Raw genomic sequence first — 19370 nt, forward strand, 5'->3', positions numbered from 1 at the left:
GGTGTCTCGATGGAAGCTAAGCTCATGTGCATGTGTGTGGGGAGCGGAGGGGTTACCGGTGAGCGCACAGGCAAGGTAGCAGCACGAGCGTCCGGACGCTAGCGCTCGGAACGGACGTCCGGGCGCTAGCACTTTTATTCCAAAATACATGAATCCCGGTACATAAATGTACTGTTGGATTTATTTTAGGCTAGGCTTAATTTAGATTTAATAAATCAATAAACTCTATGGTATGTAATTGTGGATAATATGAGTTGTATCGGATTGGAATTCCAAGAGTCCTTGACGCTGCTGCCGCTGACCAGAGCCTGGCGTGGGCGTGGCGAGGCGAGGTGGGCCAGGCAGGTAGGCATGCGGTGTGGTGGTGTGATGTGTTAATTTTTAGCACTCACTAATTATAGGATTTTCAACTCCTGCTTGTCTCTTCAATTGCCATCCCTTTCTCTCCTCCCTCTCCTGCCGCAAGGCTATAAAGAGGACATGAGCCTCTGGTCTTGGACACACAACACACAACTTAGAACACAATCCTACTGTAAAGAAGGAATCCTCATCTCGTAACTCCACGCGCACGAAGGAGCGAGAGGGCAGGTGCCTCCGAAAGCCCTTGCCGTTCAAAACCTTGCACGAGGGATCAACAATTAGGTTTTTGGGGAGCGTCTACGCGACTGCCCAATTCACCGCTGCTGTTCGTCTTCCTCAAGCTGGTTCGGGCGGATTTCTCCTTCCGAGTGGAAAGATCGTCTTCATCCTCTACATCATGGAAGTTGGTCAAGGATCGGGATCATCGTAGCGCATGGGAGGGTATGATCCATTCATCTTCATGTTGTGTTTTGTCTTCCTGTCCGTACATGTTGCAGTAGTGTATTCATGTTGTTGCGTATACTATCCTCGATATGTTTCGTATGTTCTACCATGTCTTTTCCGTTTCTATCTTATATATGTTTTTGCTGTAAGATCTATGTCATGTCTGCTTGTTTCGTTGGTTAAGTCGAGACGTTTCATATGCTATTCTTTTTGTGTTTCAGTAGTGGTTCAGTCACGTCTTATGATATACTGTTTTTCAAATGTTTTAGTAGTTCTGTTTCGTCGTTTCACATGCAATCTTTTGTTTATTGCTGTCTTGAGATATATGTCTTGCCTTGTTATTATGTTTCATATATTGTGTTTTTATATTTTTAATAATCTCATGTTCTACATGTTCATAGATCACATATGTTCCATATTGCTATGAACATGTTTAAAATCATGATTTCTATGATTAATTATATTATATATGTCATCATCATAATGTTGATTTATGGAATTATAAAATGATATAGAAATTGTCTAATTATCTAACATGTACATGAATCACGACCCACCTTGACACCCGCCGGCTCTTGGAGTGCCTCTAGGCGCGCGTTCACGCCGCCACTAGCACCGCCGGTCGCGCTCACGTGTGGCCAGCCCGATCGGAGGATGCCGTGGGCGCGTTCGACAACGGTGGCGTCGCGTGCAGGGTGGCCGCCATATACAGGAGCTCCTTCTCCTTTGCGTCCGTGCCTTGCCTCGATTTGTTCCTCCTTCCTCTTCTCTGGTCCATCTTGTTTTTTCCTCCTCCTAGAAACTGTCAAAGGAGAGATTTGTTTTCCTGCTAGGCCTGGAAAAACAAGTGACGAACGTCTACTGTGGCTTCATTGCCTGCGATGATGCCGTGCAGCGCAAATTTGCCGCTGCCGCCACCGCCATTATCCTCGTCGTCGACACCATCGTGCTGGTGAAGATTAATAACCTTTCAGTTTTCAACATGATCAAAGCACCGTCTACCAACAAAGCACGGATGTTCTATCTTTTTGTCAAGGAGCAGCACAGGAGGGATGTGTCCTCATTTGTAGTTTTGATTCAGATTGTGTTGCTCTCTTTCTAGGGTTTGTGAGTTGGCTAGATTTGGAAAAGTCGAAGAAAACATAACGGTTAACCAAGAACACTTGTGGCATATATGATACTATATATGGCCAATTCTTTTAGAGTTAGCTTTGAGGATTTACCTAAATTAAGTGAAGTTGATGCTATTTTTTTTTAAAAAAATATAGTCAAATGATGCTTGCTTTTTTTCAAATACGTAGGATAACTGATTCTATATGGTTTGCTCTCGTTTTCTTAATTTCCATGTGGACTTCGGGCTTGCAAGATAGTAGCTGGACAGCAATACCGGAAGAAGTTGGATGGCCACCAGGTCTCTAAACTGATGGACTCAACATGCCAGCGTCCATCTGTCTGTGAGGACAACATTCGTCAGGTGCTTGCTATTTCTCCATAATTTTTCTGTTTTATTTGATCTAAATTGTGGGCAAATACAAATAATTTGCAACAAATGTCTGTATATAATTAATTAAATGGTGAACTCTAAAGTGTAATTCAAAATTGGACCAGCAACTGCATTTTTTTCTATAGGTCGGTGGATGACTCGACAAAGAAAGCAACAAGTTGATTTTGATGCGCGGAACATTTTTTGACTGCGCAAGGTGTCTAATTTCTGGGGAAAGGTATATGGCTTGTGACGATTTCTTGTGCGTTTGGAAACCTCTAGCTGTTTGATGCACAACAAATTAAACCCCTTATTCATTTGGCAGATAAATCATGACAGAAAGTACTGTTGACTGATTTTTTATGAGAGAAAAATATTACTGAATGACTACCAGATTTGGTTGGTAAGCTCAAGCGAAATTAATTATCATTCATGTCCATTTAGTAGAAATAGGAATATTACACCAATCAATGTGCATAGACGAAGAAAGGCTTGCTAAGTATTTTGTTGGTCCACGTGGATGGAGATAAGGTTGGAAAACAAGTATTGATCGTTTTAGTTTCGCTTGGAGACAAAAAAGAAAGGTACATCTAGATATAAAGGCATAAGGTGTTCCCGATCGAGGTTTGTAAAATTAGCGGAGTTACAAAGTAATAATTGTTCAAATAAGATAATATCAAAATATAATTCCAGAAAGTATCCTTTGTGAAATACTTTTTTTAGCTAGACATAATATTCTTCTTTTTATTTTTTAAGATATTTAAGTCAAAGTTACTAAAAAGGATTTCCCAAATGTAATGTGTTGAGCTGTAATGGCTAAGTCTTAGGGAAGGTTATTTTAGCTTGCATATATTTTAATTTTAATTTGCATAGACTCCAACGTTATCATAGCGTTAGCACGTGCAGTGTATTGCTGATAATGCATATTGTGGAAAGGAAAAAAAAGGGATTAGCTAAAGTTGGCAGTACAAAAGGTGCACTTGAATATTGTGGAATTAAATAATAGCAAAAAAATGAGACAATTTGAACTAGATTGACTGAAAATATTTAAAAAAACAGACCAAGGCCTGTTCGAAAAACAGGTTGGCTGGTTTGGGCTGTCCTTGTGCATGTGCTAAAGAAGGCAGCGTAGGCAAGTTTTAACCACTGGATTGTCATTGCACTCCCTCTGTCTACAAATAAATGTACGTCTCGATTTGGAGGAGTCAAACCTTTTTAAATTTAACCAAATATATATAAAAATATATCAATATTTATTATATGTAACATGTATCATTAGAATGAGCATGAATATACTTTCATAATATACTTATTCGCAGATACAAATATTGATTTTCTTTGATATATTTCTAGTCAAACTTAAAAAAGTTTAACTCCTTGAAAAACGAGATGTGCATTTATTTGTAGACAACGGGAGTACCATGCATTGTAGTATTAAGGCCTTGTTTAGTTGTGAATTTTTTTTGGATTTTGACAATATAGCATTTTCCTTTGTTTGTGGCAAATATTGTCTAATCATGGACTAATTAGAGTCAAAAGATTCGTCTCGCGATTTGCAGACAAACTGTTCAATTAGTTTTTATTTTCATCTATATTTAGTGCTTCATGCATATGTCGCAAGACTCGATGTGACGGGAAATCTTGAAAACTTTTTAGTTTTTAGGGTGAACTAAACAAAGCCGTATATAAAAAAAGTATATCACAGACACACGTTTAGGCATATCACGGATCGGATGCGCCTGAATTGCAATTAACGTTGCTAGTTTCGGTGAAGCCTTTAATTTGCTACAATCAATCATTGGTGAGATTATCACTGTGGAGGTTTCCAGAGAATGCAGTATGGGAAGTAACCATCGCAGCTAGTTGAAGGAAAAGCGTGATGGCGCTAGAACAACGTGACTCTTTTCGTGCAATTTAACGTACATCTAGTGATGAGGGCACGGGTTATTATCTTTGCTGATAATGCATATTGTGGAAAGGAAAAAACCGGATTTGCTAATTCTTGGCAGAACAAAAGGTGCACTTGAATATTGTGGAATTAAATACGAGCAAAAAAAAATTCAGACAATTTGAGCTAGATTGACTGAAAATAAAGAAAAAACAGAGGCCTGTTCGAAAAACAGGTTGGCTGGTTTGGGCTGTCCTTGTGCACGTGCCGCTAAAGAAGGCAGCGTAGGCATGTTTTAAACATTGGATTGTAAATATACCATGGAGTGGATTAGTTTGCTTCATACAACTATTTAAAAAAACACACATCACATAGGCACATTTAGGCACACAGATGCGTCTGCACGCGTCTGCCGTAATGCGTCTGTAATAGTAAAACACATGTCTGTAATAAGTGGATACTACATACGTGTGTTAACAACACGAGACTACGATCAAGACAAACACACGTCTATAATAAACCCTTAACAAAGATTGGTGAGTATTTACACACATCTGGAGTAAGCTCTTATTGGTGACGCATGTTGCGAACACGCGTCCACGATAAGATTATGGCGCTTTTGTGTGAAGAACCATAGTTCACACACATGTACTGTACAAGCGTCTATAGTAGACGATGTTTATAAAATGCATCTGCAGTAGTTAGCATACTACCGACTCATAGACTCTACATGCATCTATAGTATTTTACTTACTACCATTGACTACTACAAATTTATTATTTTCTAAACTTTGAAATTAAAATGATCTATATAAAAAACCTTATATTTCTATATTTCTAAACCATGAAATGAGCAATGTATACTAGCAATGAAAGGTGGATACTAGTTTTGATGAACTACTTTCAGCTTTCTTCATCTAAATATGCAAACTAGCTATCAAGTGATTTTGAGTTTAAGTGGTGTATAAATCACAAAAATCCACCATTATTCTAAATAGAATAAACCACATTTTTTTCTATTTCTAGACCACAAATGAGCCTAGTGATAAAACATAAGAGGACAAAGTTGGTAACCTTCAGAACCGAAGATTGGATGAAGGAATCAAATGAAATCTTGAAATGACTAGAGACGAGCAAGAAGGAGATGGACACGAGCAAGAGCAGAGGGCTTCAAATGGCTTGGGCTTGGGAAGAAAGACAGAGAAAGTACAAAGCCCAGAACCTATAGTCCTAGATTGTGGTTTAAACACAGACTACTTATTGTCCTAGTTGGAGATTCCAACCGGTATTAAAGGTTTAGTCATGGCTAGTAGTTCCAACTATGGCTAGAGTTTGACCTTTAGTCCCGATTTGAATCACTAGCTGAGACTAGAGGTGCTCTCCTGCAAAAGAGGTGCTCTCCTGCAAAAGTTTGTGGTTCTAGCCATTGGGCAGGAGACTTAAGTCCCGGTTGGTTACTCCACCTAAGAATAATACTCTCTTTAGTCTTGGGCTAAAAATGGCCAAAACTAAAAACAAATTTCAATCCAAATGGAAAGTCTATTCTCCACTAGTATTTTAACCTTGGCAGGCCATGTTGAAAGACCAAAAACGGCGACCAGAGGGAGGGTGAATGGCCTCAAATTTCTTTCAAAATATTTGGCCACAGTCCCAAAATCACTCCCGAGCACAAGTAAATTATCGAATTTAAAATACCCAAGCCAACTGGTATCGAAAGTACCTAGATCGATTACTTACAACGATAGAAAAACAGCATAACAAACGGATCACAAAACGAAGCTCAAACGATCAAGCTACGAGCAAAATAATAAATCGGAGCTAGAAAAGAAAAAGAAGCCGATGAAGGGTCTGCTCTTCATGGTGTAGCTACAAAAGAACATGGTAGAGCTACCGAGAGCACAAACTCAAGCAAGGATTATCTCTGAGAAAGAATTAAAAAAATCCAAACACTATTGCTGCACTGAGACAGCTTCCAAAGGTTGAGATAACAATTCACGTGAACCGCTATTGCTGCTCTTTGAGCTGAGCATGCAGGGGGGTGCTGTTTGAGCACGCAGAGATACTACAGAGAGAGACGCTGGGCACCAACACTACTTGGGCGTGTCCCCTTCCTGCTGGAACGGTGCGGATGGCCAAGAAGCCTCTCGAGCGCCCGTTCGGTGCTCGGTACGGCACTGGACCTCCCTGACTTTGCCTGCGATGGAGCCGAAAGAGAGACTCGATCAGTGGCAGAGCAAAAGTGAGCAGCTCGAGGGCCTGGCGGGGCGAGCGCCGCTCGATTGAGCAGACACAGCACCTAAGCGCTCGGTGTTGGCAGCGCACTGCCGCTGAAAAAGCACGCACGACTAGACCCCAGAAGCACAGGAACTTGACGAACCCGACGAACTCGATGAACACAGAAAGCGAGAGGCGGTTAAGAAAATCTCGGTAAAATTCGACTCAAAATTTCAAGAAACGCTCCTAAAATTTGCACGGACCAAATTCACCTAGCAACGAAGCTATTCGCCAAAAATCATTGCCTGGAATTGACCCAAACTCTAAGAAATTCAGATCACAGCCAAGAACGAAAAACACACCACAAGTGCAGAACGAAAATCACAGGCTCAAAATTGGAATCCCCGAGGACATTTAGAATTTGGAAGTCCATTCCTAATTGAAATCACACAAAATACACCATGAATTTTTAGTTCACATGACCTCTCTCATGAACAGGAAACTAACCCTAGGTAGAGAAAGGGGAAATAAGAGTGGGGAGAGAGGTGGGGGAGACAAGGGACTCCCCCTTCTTATTTATCAGACATATTACATATTTTCTAATTGTCTATAGATATTTTTAAGCGATCTAATTAGCCACAGGGACATTCTAGTCTAACTCGACATAACCTAGATCTGACGGCCACGGCGCCTTTCATGAGGTAACTTAGCCTTGACGCCAACTCCTTAATGCCACCACGTGGTGTCCGTTCCTCGAAACCTCCGCCCGGGTTCTGAGGTCCAAATCCGTGAAACCCACTGCGGCTAGTCATCCAGCCTTCTGGTCCGTCAGTCCAAGCCTCACATCCGTCCTTCACCGCTCCAGATCCATCGACACGGCATGTCTCTACTTGACCTTCTCCTCGCCGTCGACCACCGTCTCCGAACTCCACACCTACACACCACAAACCAAGAGACATGTCGCACGACTCAACTCATGCCAATAGTTAGTCACTAACTCAATATTTAGCCAAAACCAAATCCAAAAGACTTCACATCGGTGGTTTGTTTATTGATTTACATGAATCGGTACCGGCGGGACAGCTAATTCGCAAATTGACATGGTTGGGCCCCATAGGCTTGAATGTTAGTGACTAACTGGGCCCCAATGACGAATTGACGCTTGCTAGCGGGGCAAACTGTCCGGGCTCAAATATTGGTCGTTTCAGCAAAACTGAGCTATGAAATCTGCATCGAGTATGGCCTTACTTGTGGGCCCGCAAAGCAAAGCAAAGAGCCGGTCCATGAATAATATTCATTGCCGGCCAACCCCATTTGGATGTTCATGTGATCGCTTCTTGATGCTAGTATTGACGTTTTCTTGATGTTAGTAATGACGTAATAAGGTGCTGGTCGTAGCGAGTTTAAATAATTCGCATGCATTCCACTTCGTGTGTGGATTGTGGACGTCTCTTTCCCTCTTGATGCTAACGGCACTATAAGAAATGCATGATTTTTTGACATATTTAGTATGACAATAGACCGTGATGTCATTATATCATCTAGATTATGACATTTTGTAATAAGTATTTTGACCTAGTGACATAAAAAAGCTGGATGTCATAATAAATGTCATAGAACTATTCTAATTTCATACTATAAAAATATTCACTATGTCATGAGACCTAATTTATAAATATCAAAAAAAATTGACATAGATTGGGTGTCAAAAAATATTTTTAGAAATATTTATCAGCGTGATTACTCAAATGTTTGCCGTGGCAAGGCTTTGAACCCATGACCTTCCGTTGGAACTAAAAGAGCAAACCAAATGGACCAACGTTTGCCTGTGCTTGTTTGAGCATTGTGGCTTTCTTTTGTTCTCAGGAGTCTGATGGAGGGGAAAACAAGGGTTTTAAACATGGGACCAATTGCCAACAAGTAAACGAGCTAAGGCCAGTCTCAATGGAGAGTTTCATATCATTGTTTTCAAGGTTGCCATGTCATGTGAAATGAAATAAAACTTGGATGAAACACCCACTCTCAATAGAGAGTTCCATTCTACGGTTTCATAGACATTTAATTTTAAGACTCATAGAGAGTTGGTAATTGTGTCAAGAGAGTTTTATCTAGATGAAACCCATTTCTTCTCTCTCTTCTTAAATACAGTGTCATATCATCCAAAATGCCTATGTGACAGCCTATTTAGTGTGAATAAAACTCAAGATGAAACTCCCACTAAGACTGGCCTCACCACTAGGTCCATTATTTGATAGTTACGTTTTAGGCGTTCTGAACTTTTTTTCTTCTTCGCATATGGGGTTCGAACCTGTCCCCCTCCTAAACAGTGTGAGCTATCTGCCTTCTTTTCACATCATCTAATATCCGCACACACAAATTACTCTTCCACTTTATTTTTCATCCCTACTATTTTGTTTTTGTTTCCATTATTTAGGAATTAAAATATCACACACGTAGAAATTACTCTTCTATTTTATTTTACATTCCATCAAGGCTGTCAACAATCTCAAAGGTGCAAATCTTAGAACAAGCAATAAGTTCCACTCTCTTGATGAGAGATTCTGCCAACCCATTTTGAGTATGGATATATGGGACCGAGTGGTGAACGTGAATTCCTAAAGCCATGCAATAGTCATTGAAGGCATGTGAAGAAAATTCAGCAGCATTATCCATTTGGATGGATTGGATTTGATGTTCAGGATGTTGTGCCTTAAGTTTAATAACTTTGGCAATGATTTTAGCAAATGCATGGTTCCTTGTGGAGAGGAGACTCACATTAGACCATAGTGTAGATGCATCTATGAGAACCATGAAATACCTGAATGGCCCAAACGACGGTTGAATGGGACCACATATGTCTCCTTGAATGCGTTCAAGGAACTTTAAAGGTTCGGCATGAATTTTGAGATAAGAGGGTCTCAAAATTAATTTCCCCGTGGCACACGCAGTGCACACAAAATCTGATGATTGAGGAAATTTTGCATCACTTAAAGTGTGACCAACAGAATTGCTTATAATTTTCCGCATCATCCCAATGCCAGGATGGCCAAGGCGTTCATGCCAAGTTTGGAATGTGTTAACATTCTGGAAAATAATTTTATAAGCAACATATAGTACGGGTTTTATGTATGTGTAGTACAATCCAGACTGGAGTGAGGGAACTTTTTCAAGTGTCTCTTTGCCATATCCGTTATCTTTGGTAATGAGAAGAAATTCCTCTTTATTGTCCATGTGAGTTTCAACATGGAAACCATTCTTATGGATATCTTTATAACTCAATAGGGTACGCATTGAATCAGGATACAATAATGCATCCTCAATTGTTAGCGATGTACCCATAGGGAGCATAATAGTGGCTCTACTGGTGCCAACTATTACTACATCACGTCCAGCGATTGTTAAAACATTTTCTTTATTCTTCGTGAGAGTTTGGAAATATTTTATCTCCCTGAGTATAGAGTTAGTGGTACCACTGTCCACTAAGCACATTTCCTCTTCCATCTTGATTGACTCCCGTACAATCTATACAAATGGAGAAATTTGAAACATGTAATTCTCAACCAATATGTATAGAATACATACTATATATATAGGTACTAATTGTGCATAATACAATTACAATACCCAATGTGCTTAAACAAGTATAGTTCAAGGACTAACTTATTACATCCATCCACAATTTAACAACATCATCCACAAATACTATATAAGGTAGCAAGGTATCTCGAAGTGCAGGAGCCTAGTTGAAGTCTCCAAAGATGTCGCCAGAGGTGTACTCCATGATCATGTTCTCCGTATCAGCGTCGTTTCTCCATCAGGTGGTGGCAGGGCCTTGGTGTTGCTCGGTCCCGCAGGAGCGGTGTTGGAGCACCCAGGGGCATCTAGCATCGGTAGGTCAAGCTGGAATGCTTGTTCCATGTTGACACCGGCTTGAAAGTTGAAGTGTGCTTCAAATTGTCCACCTTGATTGGAACGTCCTTGATCAGAGCGTCCTCATCCCACGGATTTCAAGTACAATTCCACAAGTTGCTTGGGAGTGCGGCATTTCTGAGTCGGATGGCTATAATAGCCACATTTGTCACAAGTGCTAGACTTGTAGGCTTCTTTTTGTCTAACTTGGAACATCCTTTCCCTTGTTAGCACCCCGAGACTTACGCTGTCTCTGTCTCTTATGCATGTTCTTTCCTTTGAAGTTTCCAGGATCACTAGAGTTAGTGGTATTCCTTTGCTGTTTTGTCTGAGTGTTAGTATGTACTTCTGGCAGAGGCTTGGTTCCCACAGGACGTAGGTTGGAGTTCCACATAAGGACCTCACCATGCTCTTCTTCCTGAAGTAATGTCTTAATTAACTCAGAATAAACAGTGAAACCTCTTTCACAGTATTGTTGCTGAAGGATCATCTGAGCAGGAAGTAAGGTAGATAGAGTCTTCTCAATTTTCTCTACATCAGATGGTTCCTTTTTGCAAAATTTTAGTTTAGCACTGAGTTTATGAACAACATGGTTGAACACTCCCACAGATTTAAAATCTTGTATGCGGAGATGGTTCCACTCATTTAGAGCTTCTCGTAGGATGATTGCCTTTTGTTGTTCATATCGTGTTTGAAGAGCAAGCCATAGAGCGCGTGGGTCTTCTTCCAATATGTACTCAGCTTTGAGATCCTGGTGGATGTGGTTCCTTATGATGAATAAGGCATTGTACTTGTGAGGATCAGTCAATGCATCAACTCCCTGTTGGGGTGGTGCAATTGCCTGATACAACCCGCGCAACGATAGACTCACTTTGTGATCCATCGCCCATGTGGTGAAGTTGTGGCCATCAAGAGCGAGTACCTCAAACTCTATGGTGGCCATTGTGCCTACATGAGTAGGGCCATAGATTTGTTAAAAATCCTTGACAATGTTGAAAAGTAGTGCGGAATGCAATTAATCAAGGTAAACTTGAAATAGAGGGACATTCTCCATTTATGGAATAACATAGTCAATCACCGATGGTGTTAACTTTAGTTTAATTTAATTCTCAACATTGGGTATGCACGGTTAGGATAAAATCCCGCAGTAGTACTATAGTACTATCATGTGTATGGCCAATGTGAGAAGAATTATATGGTAATCACTTCGGTGTAGACCTTGTTTTATAATCAAATTGGGTACGCACGTTGAGGATAAAAATCCTGCAGTAGTACTATGTTACTACCTTGTGTATGGCCAATTTGAAAATAAAAGATAGTCACCAAAAAGTGTAGACCAATTTGTTTCAAAACTTGATATTGGGTATACACGTTGAGGAATAAATCCCGCAGCAGTACTAGGGTACTACCTTGTGTATGGCCAATATAAAAAATTAAGAAAACTTAGTGTTATTCCAGAAATGAGAGAAAATCAACTGAAAGCATTTGCATAAAATATTAAGTGCTTGTATGGGAAGCTAGAAACTTAATATATAAATTGCATAAAATAAATTGCAATAATTTTGTGGAGTATGTTGTTATTGGGAATGCCGGAGGCAACACTGTGAACAATATACTCAACACAAAAATATTCATGTTATTGGGAATTGCATGAAGCAAACACTTTGAACATGAACAAACCATGTATATTATATTGCATTTAAAGAAACACACATATATATATATACATGGATACATCATCAGGGGTCTAAAAACATTAAAACAATTTAGACTAACACACTGATGAACAGTACTGCAAAATTAGCAATTAACAAGATAGTTAACAAACTAAATATAACAGAAATAAGTAGATAAATATTGGGAACAAACAAGCTAGCTATCCATCGACAAAGGTAAAACAACAGATAGTAGATGCAAGCCCATCCAGCATGTGTGCTGTACGAGCATACTCCTAGCCATAAAGAAAGGCCACTTCTAGCTCTCTCCAACCAGAAAGCAAACGATGGACCGCACACTTGCATGTGTGCTGTACAAGCCCATCCAGCATATGCCGTAAGCAGAAGCAAGCAGGTAGTGCTCTCTCATCCCACGCTCGCATCCAAAGCCATGCTCCTCCCTCATGGTGTGCTCAAGATGGCGGGGAAGCAAGACCCCCATCCTCATCGGAGGAGGACCGTGTGCCACCGTTTCCGCTCGGCCCGGCATGGCCGTTCGGGAGGCTACGCGCCGAGTCACCGTGGGGAACGCAAATCCATGTCCGACGGAGCCCCAGGTGGCGGTTGGCGGCCTGTCCGGCATGCACGTGGTGACGGGACGCTTCAGCAAGCTGTGGAGGAGGACGCGGTGCAGCAAGCTCTGTGTCGGTGATGATGCGGCGTGCCGGGGCATATTGACGGGCCGCAATGGTCAAAGGAGAACGGCTCTGGTGCCTCCTCAATCCAGCCACGGTGAAGGACGGAGTCGGTGCACTTAGCGCCGGCTCAATCTCCATCGCTGCGGGGCCGGCCCAGTTAGAGGGGCCAACGACGTCCGGCGCTGGAGGAGGAGGGGCGCAGGGGCCGTGGCCATGGTCGGGGCAGAACCTCGGCAACCACAATGGGCATGGCCCCGGCGCGTGCTCGGCGCAAACCGGCGCAGGGGCCACAGGCGCATCGCCCACGCGACAACAACCACCATGACCGCCGACCCGCATCCGGAGTCCGTGGCCCCTATCCCTTCCCCGGCGTTCACCAGCCTTTCACCGAGAAAGGAAGCAGAACATGTCGAGCAGTTCATCGCGGATGTAGTGGTGGTTGAACGACACCCCCAAGTTGAGGGCACGGTGGAGGATGAAAAAGACGAGATCGGCGACAAGGATCGCTGAAGGTACGTAGCGCGGCATGGTACCTTTGGATCGGCTTCTTCGCAAACTTGAATGGCCTTCAACTCCTTGCAGGCCTGCTCACCAGCGTTCTTCTTCCTGGACTCCCTCTCGAGAGCACATAGACTCAAGCAATTGTTGATAACGTGTTTGCGTTGGAATGTAAATGAGAATGTAAATGGGTGAATGAACAGTCTTTCATTGATCTAGTGATGTATATTTATACACCCGTACGAACACCATGGCGGAGTGCTTGCAGGCAACCGCTCATGGCGCCGACGGTTCGACAGAACGTGGTGAGTGGGATCGGGAGCGGGAGCGAGTGCGGGAGCAGTTCCCGTTCTCTGATGAGATCAACCCAGTCAATAGTTGTAACATTATTGAATTTGGAACATCCAGCGTGGCTTTCTCCTAGTCGTCGCTCCTCGGTCTTTAACTGCATCTATCTAATCTCCCTGGTGGACAAACAATATAAGTAATTTAGTAGATTTTTTATAGCAAAAATAGATTAGTGCACCCTAATCTCACCCTGCCCCTGTCCCAACCGCTGCATGAGGCGGTGCATTGCCAGCATGAGCATCTTGAAGCAACGCTGCTACCCCCGATCGATGCTCTGCATGAGGCGGTGCATTGCCAGCGTGAGCATCTCGAAGCGGCGCTGCTGCCCCTGCCCCTCGAGCAGTGGTGGACCTAGCTAGAATTTTGGCATAGGGTATGCCGCGACAACATTTTCACGCGTGATTCTGCCAATCCTATTTTGCAATTGGGTATATACAGTAACAAAAGTTATCCCACGATTCAGTATATAAATATGAATAATTCATAAATCAAAAGTACCTAAATTCCTAATATTTGACTACTATATGAAGAAAACCTATTTGATTTTACACGCTACCTCAATGCGTAAATTTAATGTACATAAACAAATTGTATTAGTTAAACGGAAAGAAGGTATATCATGCTATTGGACTTGAGCATAAAAGGATGGCTTGGTTTTGAAATGTTGTACAGTGTATAGGTGTTTGGAGCTTTTGTGCCTGATGAACGAAGTAGTACCTCTACTGCTCAACGCTGGCTACCTGCCCTAGATCTTATATTAATTATTATAAGCAAACGAAATGAGTAGACCCTGGAGCAGCTACTTCCTAGCTTGCACTAGCCTAGGGTATGTCGTGCCATACTGGTGCCACCCACACTGGCTCTGCCAATGCCCTCGAGGCCTCGACTGCCCCTCGATGCTTACCGCCAGCCGGCCGCACTCTGGATGCCCGGCCAGGGGGGCAGGCGGTCCGACGGTTACTGCAGTGCACCGGTACGTCACTGCGCACCCAGCCAGTATCTCTCTCGTGCTGTCCTCATGAAACGAATGGAAGGCTGCCCCGGAATCTCTCGTGCTGTCCTCATGGCTGCCAAACCCTTTTCTTTTGCTGTGCATGACGACAGAGTGAAGGAGGAGAGAGATGATGGGTAGTGATAGGTCCCACGCTATTTTTGGAATATGTGGGAGGTTTAGTTGTTGTACAACTTAGCTGCAAGAGTATCTGACATGGCTTGGCTATTGGCAAGTTTATTGGAGCATGGTCAATAAGCTTGGCTAATAGCCAAGACATGTCATCTTGAGACTAGCTTAAGAGCCAACTCATACAACAATGAGAGTAGGTACAATAAGCCATGTCAACTTGGCTAATAGCCAAGACAACTTAGCAAAGTCTGATGTGGGAGAGAGAGAAAATAGGAGAAAGAGAGAGAGAGGGAGAGAGAGACTAGTGGGAGACGCGCTCCTAGGCATGTGTAGGACCAACTGAGAATCAATGTGAGGTTGCATGTGCTGGTTCTATTCTGTCCGCGAATGAGAGGAAGGAGGTAGGATGTAGTGGCGGGTTCCACATAATTAAAACTATTTTTGGAATCCATTAAGAGCCAAGCTTACTGTAGATATTGGCTTTAAGACTAGTTCACCTATGACATGGCTTGGCTATTAGCCAAGCTTATTGTTCTTGGTGGGCTGGGATGAATGCAGCTAGACTACGGAAGAAGTAAAAAATATACAGTTGCCCTACAGCCCTGCATCCTTGTTTCGGTGGTCCCACGTCTAAACTTGCCTCTTTCCCGTAGGCCCTGCATCCTTGTTTCGGTGGTCCCAAGTTCTAAGCTAGCATCTTTCTGATAAACTCTAAAACGACTGTGAGGGAGACAGGCCAGCCCTCATACATAGTGTACACACTACATACACCATGCAGCTGCCTTACAGCTGCACCATGTGTGGCAGAGGGCTATTGCAAGGCATGCCTGAATATACATGTGGCCTGATATTTGTGGACCAAATCGTTGTGTTCTTCCGCCTGCAAAGGATCCATGTTCCCCTGCTTCCCACACCACCGGATCGCCTCACTACTTCCCTCACTACTTTTATTTATAGTATAGTAGCCACGTTCTCTCGGCACTACAAGTAGAAGTAGTGTACACACTACATACACCATGCAGCTGCCTTACAGCTGCACCCTGTGCGGCAGAGAGCTATTGCAAGGTATGCATGAATACACGTGACTTGACATTTGTGGACCAAATCGTTGTGTTCTTCCGCCTACAGAGGATCCATGTTCCCCTGCTTCCCACACCACCTGATCGCCTCACTACTTCCCTCACTACTTTTATTTATAGTATAGTAGCCACGTTCTCTCAGCACTACAAGTACAAGTAGTTCTCTCGGCACTATAAGTAGAAGCCCCACGTTCTCTCGCCTCAATACTTCCCTCACAAAGCATCATCGTTCTCTCGGCACACTCACCAATCAAAATCCACCCGTCCTCGTCTCTCTCCTCATCATGGTCGGACAATACCCATACTACCTCTACGCCGGCAGCTCCAGCTCACAGCCGCCCAATCCCTTCGAGCAGCAGCCGATCCAATACCCATACCACCCCTACGCCGGCAGCTCCAGCTCACAGCCGCCCAATCCCTTCGAGCAGCAGTCTATCTAGGACCCAAACCAGTAGCAGCAGCCGATCCAGGACAGTATGAGCAGCAGTCGCTGTCGATCCCGCAACCGATCCAGCAGCAACAGCCGCCGATCGCGAACCCAAAACCAGCAGCAGCACCAGGTACTGAACCTGAACCAGCAGCAGCCCAACAATAAGCTTACAACCGAGCAGACACAGTTCTTCCTGCAAAACGGGGTTAATCCCGAGAACATAGTGTTCTACTTCGCACAGGGGTTTGGCGCCGAAGAGATAGCCGGCCTCTACAACCTGAACTTGTCGGAGCAGCTCCGGACCATCAACAACCAACCTCTCCCTCAGGTAGACAATGAACCAGCGTCGAACATCAACAACCAACCTCTCCCTCATGCACAAAATGAACCCCCTCAGGCAGCCAGAGCCGGCCGAGGACTTCAACATGCAACCTCCCCCTCAGGTACACTTGTAACATATGTAAATACATAATTAAAATATTAATTATGTGCTATAATAAACATAATTATTGAGCATCATGGAATTAATACATTCATGTTTTAATAATGTCTTGTATGCAATGTTGGGTCATGTTTTGTAAATCTTAGGTGTGTTGAGCATCTCCAACAACTTTGTAAAACAACTTGCTATCTAAAAGATTTGGCAAAACCACAAAATTTCATCTCCAACAACTTTGTAAATCAACTTGCTATTTATTGGAACTTGCCATCCAGCCGAGCCGCACGCGTATGTATACGCGCGCGTTGCCGAGTTCCTATCGCGAAAATTCTCCGTCGCTGGCTCCGTCCCGGGCGAGCTGTCCTCTCCCGCGCGTGCGAAACTCTTCCCCCTCCTATCCCTCGCGATAAAGACCGATCCACTTCCATCTGCAAATTAGATCGGCGACCTCTCTTTCGGGCGCTGCTCTGTTCGACCTGAAGCCGCCTCGACGTGAAGCCGCCAGGGCGTCGTAGCTCTCCTCGACGTGAAGCCGCCAGGGCCTCGATATGAAGCCGTCGGGTACGTGCTCGTACTCGTCATCTGGTTCAACTTGGAAATGGAACTGGATTATTGTTGTATTCTCGCCATAGGGCTTGTGCTCGTGTACTCGCCGTAGGGCTAGGGTAGGTCGCCGCCAGACAGCACGGCTTCAGTTTTATAAATATATATGCTATTCTCAATCTTGCAACTGGATTGTCATATACTGTTCGTGTGACGGGATTAATCTCCTGTCGGCTGGATTACCCAACAGATATGGGGGCAATGGCTGGGTGAAACTGAAACTGAACAATTGGTTTAGCCTGTACGTAATCCTGCCAGTGCTAAGTTCAGTTAGTTTCAGATCAATGTCCGGGGAATTCTTTTGCAATTGCTTGACCATAACCTTGTTCATGGAAGTATAGTACTCATGTTCAGGAAGTGCTATGTTCCCTGTCATGATCGGATTCTTGTCACTTATATTTTTCTGTAAATTATTTTGCAATTATATTTTAGATTTCTTTGTTCATGGTATTCTGCTAGTACTCATTGCTTGACCATAATCTTGTCATTTATAGTATTCTGTCATTCCAATTAGGATGGAAGGAGAAGATGCAGATTTCTTGTCCGACATTCTCAATGTAGATGGGGCTCATGTTGCTGGTTTGGATGAGATGCAAATTCCAAACACTCAAGACAGTACTCGTGTTGAGGAAGTGCAGGGCAGCCGCAGTGGTACGAAGGGAGGAAGGAGGTCCAAAAATTTTCATTGGAAGGAGGATGAAGTTGTTTGCTTGGGATGGTTGGCTGTTAGCAAGGATCCCCTGAATGGGGCTTATCAATCGCGTACCACATTTTGGGGAAGAGTTCACGCTTACTATGAGGAAAAAAATGAATCTGGAGTTCCTCGTACAGAGAGTTCCATTATGCATAGGTGGCTAACAATCCAGTTGCAAGTGAACAAGTTTTGTTCGTGCTATGAGGTCATTCTACGCAGGAATCAAAGTGGCAAAACTATCCAATACAAGGTATGAAATATGTATTCAATGTTTTAGTTGAACTTTTTTTTGATAATGTATATATACATTGACAATATCTGTGTACAGCTTAATGAAGCAAAAAAGATGCACACGGACTTGGACAAGGAGAAAAACTTTTACTCTTGATCATTGCTGGACCATACTGAAGGAAGAGGACAAGTGGAAAGCCAAGATGGTAGAACTTGCAGAGTTGGAGAAGCTAGCAGCAAGCAAGAACAAAAAGAAGGCTGCAAAGGTGTCAAGGCCAAGGAATGAAGAAGCCATTAATAATGATGAAGTCATAGCTGTTGATGCTTCACCAACAGCACCAAGGAAGAGGTCAGATGGGATAAAGAAGGTACAAACTTAATGTGCATGATAGCATATATATATTATTTCTTTATGTATTTGGTTAGAATTGATTCTTGAATTCATGTACAGGTAAAAGAAAATCTAAGGTGAGGAGGTGGTGAGGCTTGCATGGCCGCTTTGGAAAAGATGTGGTCAAAGAAGGAGGCATTTGACAAGGAAAAGGAGAAGGCCAAAGAGGAAAGGTTCATGGCTACACTAGAGATAGAGAAGGCTACACTAGAGCTAGAGAAGAAGCGGGTGGAAAATGAGGCAAAAAAAGCTGAAGCCGACTTGATGAAAGAAGCAAAAGAAATTATGTTAGCGGACACGACTACCCTCAACCCGATGCAGCGTGACTGGATTGAGATTATGCAGAACAAGATTTTTGCGAGGCATGCTGAAAATTAAGTTTAGTTTATGTCATCTCTTATTTATCCTAGTTTAAGTTCATGCTACTGTCCAGATTTATTTGAGATCAACGTGAAGCTACTGGTTTGCATGCTACTGTCCAGATTTATTTGAGATTTATGTATGAGATTTATTTGAAATCAACGTGAAGCTGCTGCTTAGGATGGCTGCTGCTGACGGTACTGCGTGACGCTGCAAACTGATGATGGCCTGGTACATGCCTGAAGCTGCTGCTTGAGAACAGGAGGTGAATCGTCGTTGCCGAGTGGAATTTGCTCCCTGGTGGGCCTCCTTTTTTAAGATTACCAAGTTGGAATAGTAAATTGTTGGAGAGATAGCTTTTTTACACTTGCTAAATTAAATAGCAACTTGCCAGACCACAAGATTTAGCAACTCAATTTTACAAAGTTATTGGAGATGCTCTTAAGTCAATCTTGTTATGCAGTAACTAAAATAATTCCAAAACATGTTGAAAACATATTGAAATACTTGGGACTAACTCTTA

At 43.0% G+C, this 19370-nt stretch overlaps 1 protein-coding gene across 10 annotated transcripts; it reads left to right on the forward strand.

Moving 5' to 3' along the window:
• LOC110435477 lies at positions 539-8430 on the forward strand. 10 transcript variants are annotated; one of them, XR_002453175.1, is made up of 6 exons: positions 539-801; positions 1395-1534; positions 1638-1756; positions 2171-2278; positions 2413-2525; positions 2613-2983. XR_002453175.1 is itself a non-coding variant. In XM_021461042.1 (5 exons), the coding sequence occupies exons 1-5, from the start codon at positions 794-796 to the stop codon at positions 2443-2445; spliced, it is 387 nt and encodes a 128-aa protein (XP_021316717.1). In that variant the 5' UTR covers positions 542-793; the 3' UTR covers positions 2446-2525. The 10 variants fall into 10 exon arrangements, 2 of the variants coding, with proteins under 2 accessions (XP_021316716.1, XP_021316717.1); XR_002453176.1 differs by having other exon boundaries at positions 543-801; positions 2434-2525; XM_021461042.1 differs by lacking the exon at positions 2613-2983 and having other exon boundaries at positions 542-801; positions 2434-2525.

The sequence above is a fragment of the Sorghum bicolor genome, chromosome 5, assembly GCF_000003195.3.
Source record: "Sorghum bicolor cultivar BTx623 chromosome 5, Sorghum_bicolor_NCBIv3, whole genome shotgun sequence".
NCBI lineage: Eukaryota > Viridiplantae > Streptophyta > Magnoliopsida > Poales > Poaceae > Sorghum > Sorghum bicolor.

What these genes read in the sequence shown, in the direction of transcription:
- LOC110435477 (XM_021461041.1), top strand. An exon ending in AGGAGCTCCTTCTCCTTTGC is followed by an intron (nt 1,535 to 1,637) that starts GTCCGTGCCTTG and finishes TTTTCCTGCTAG; the next exon opens with GCCTGGAAAAACAAGTGACG.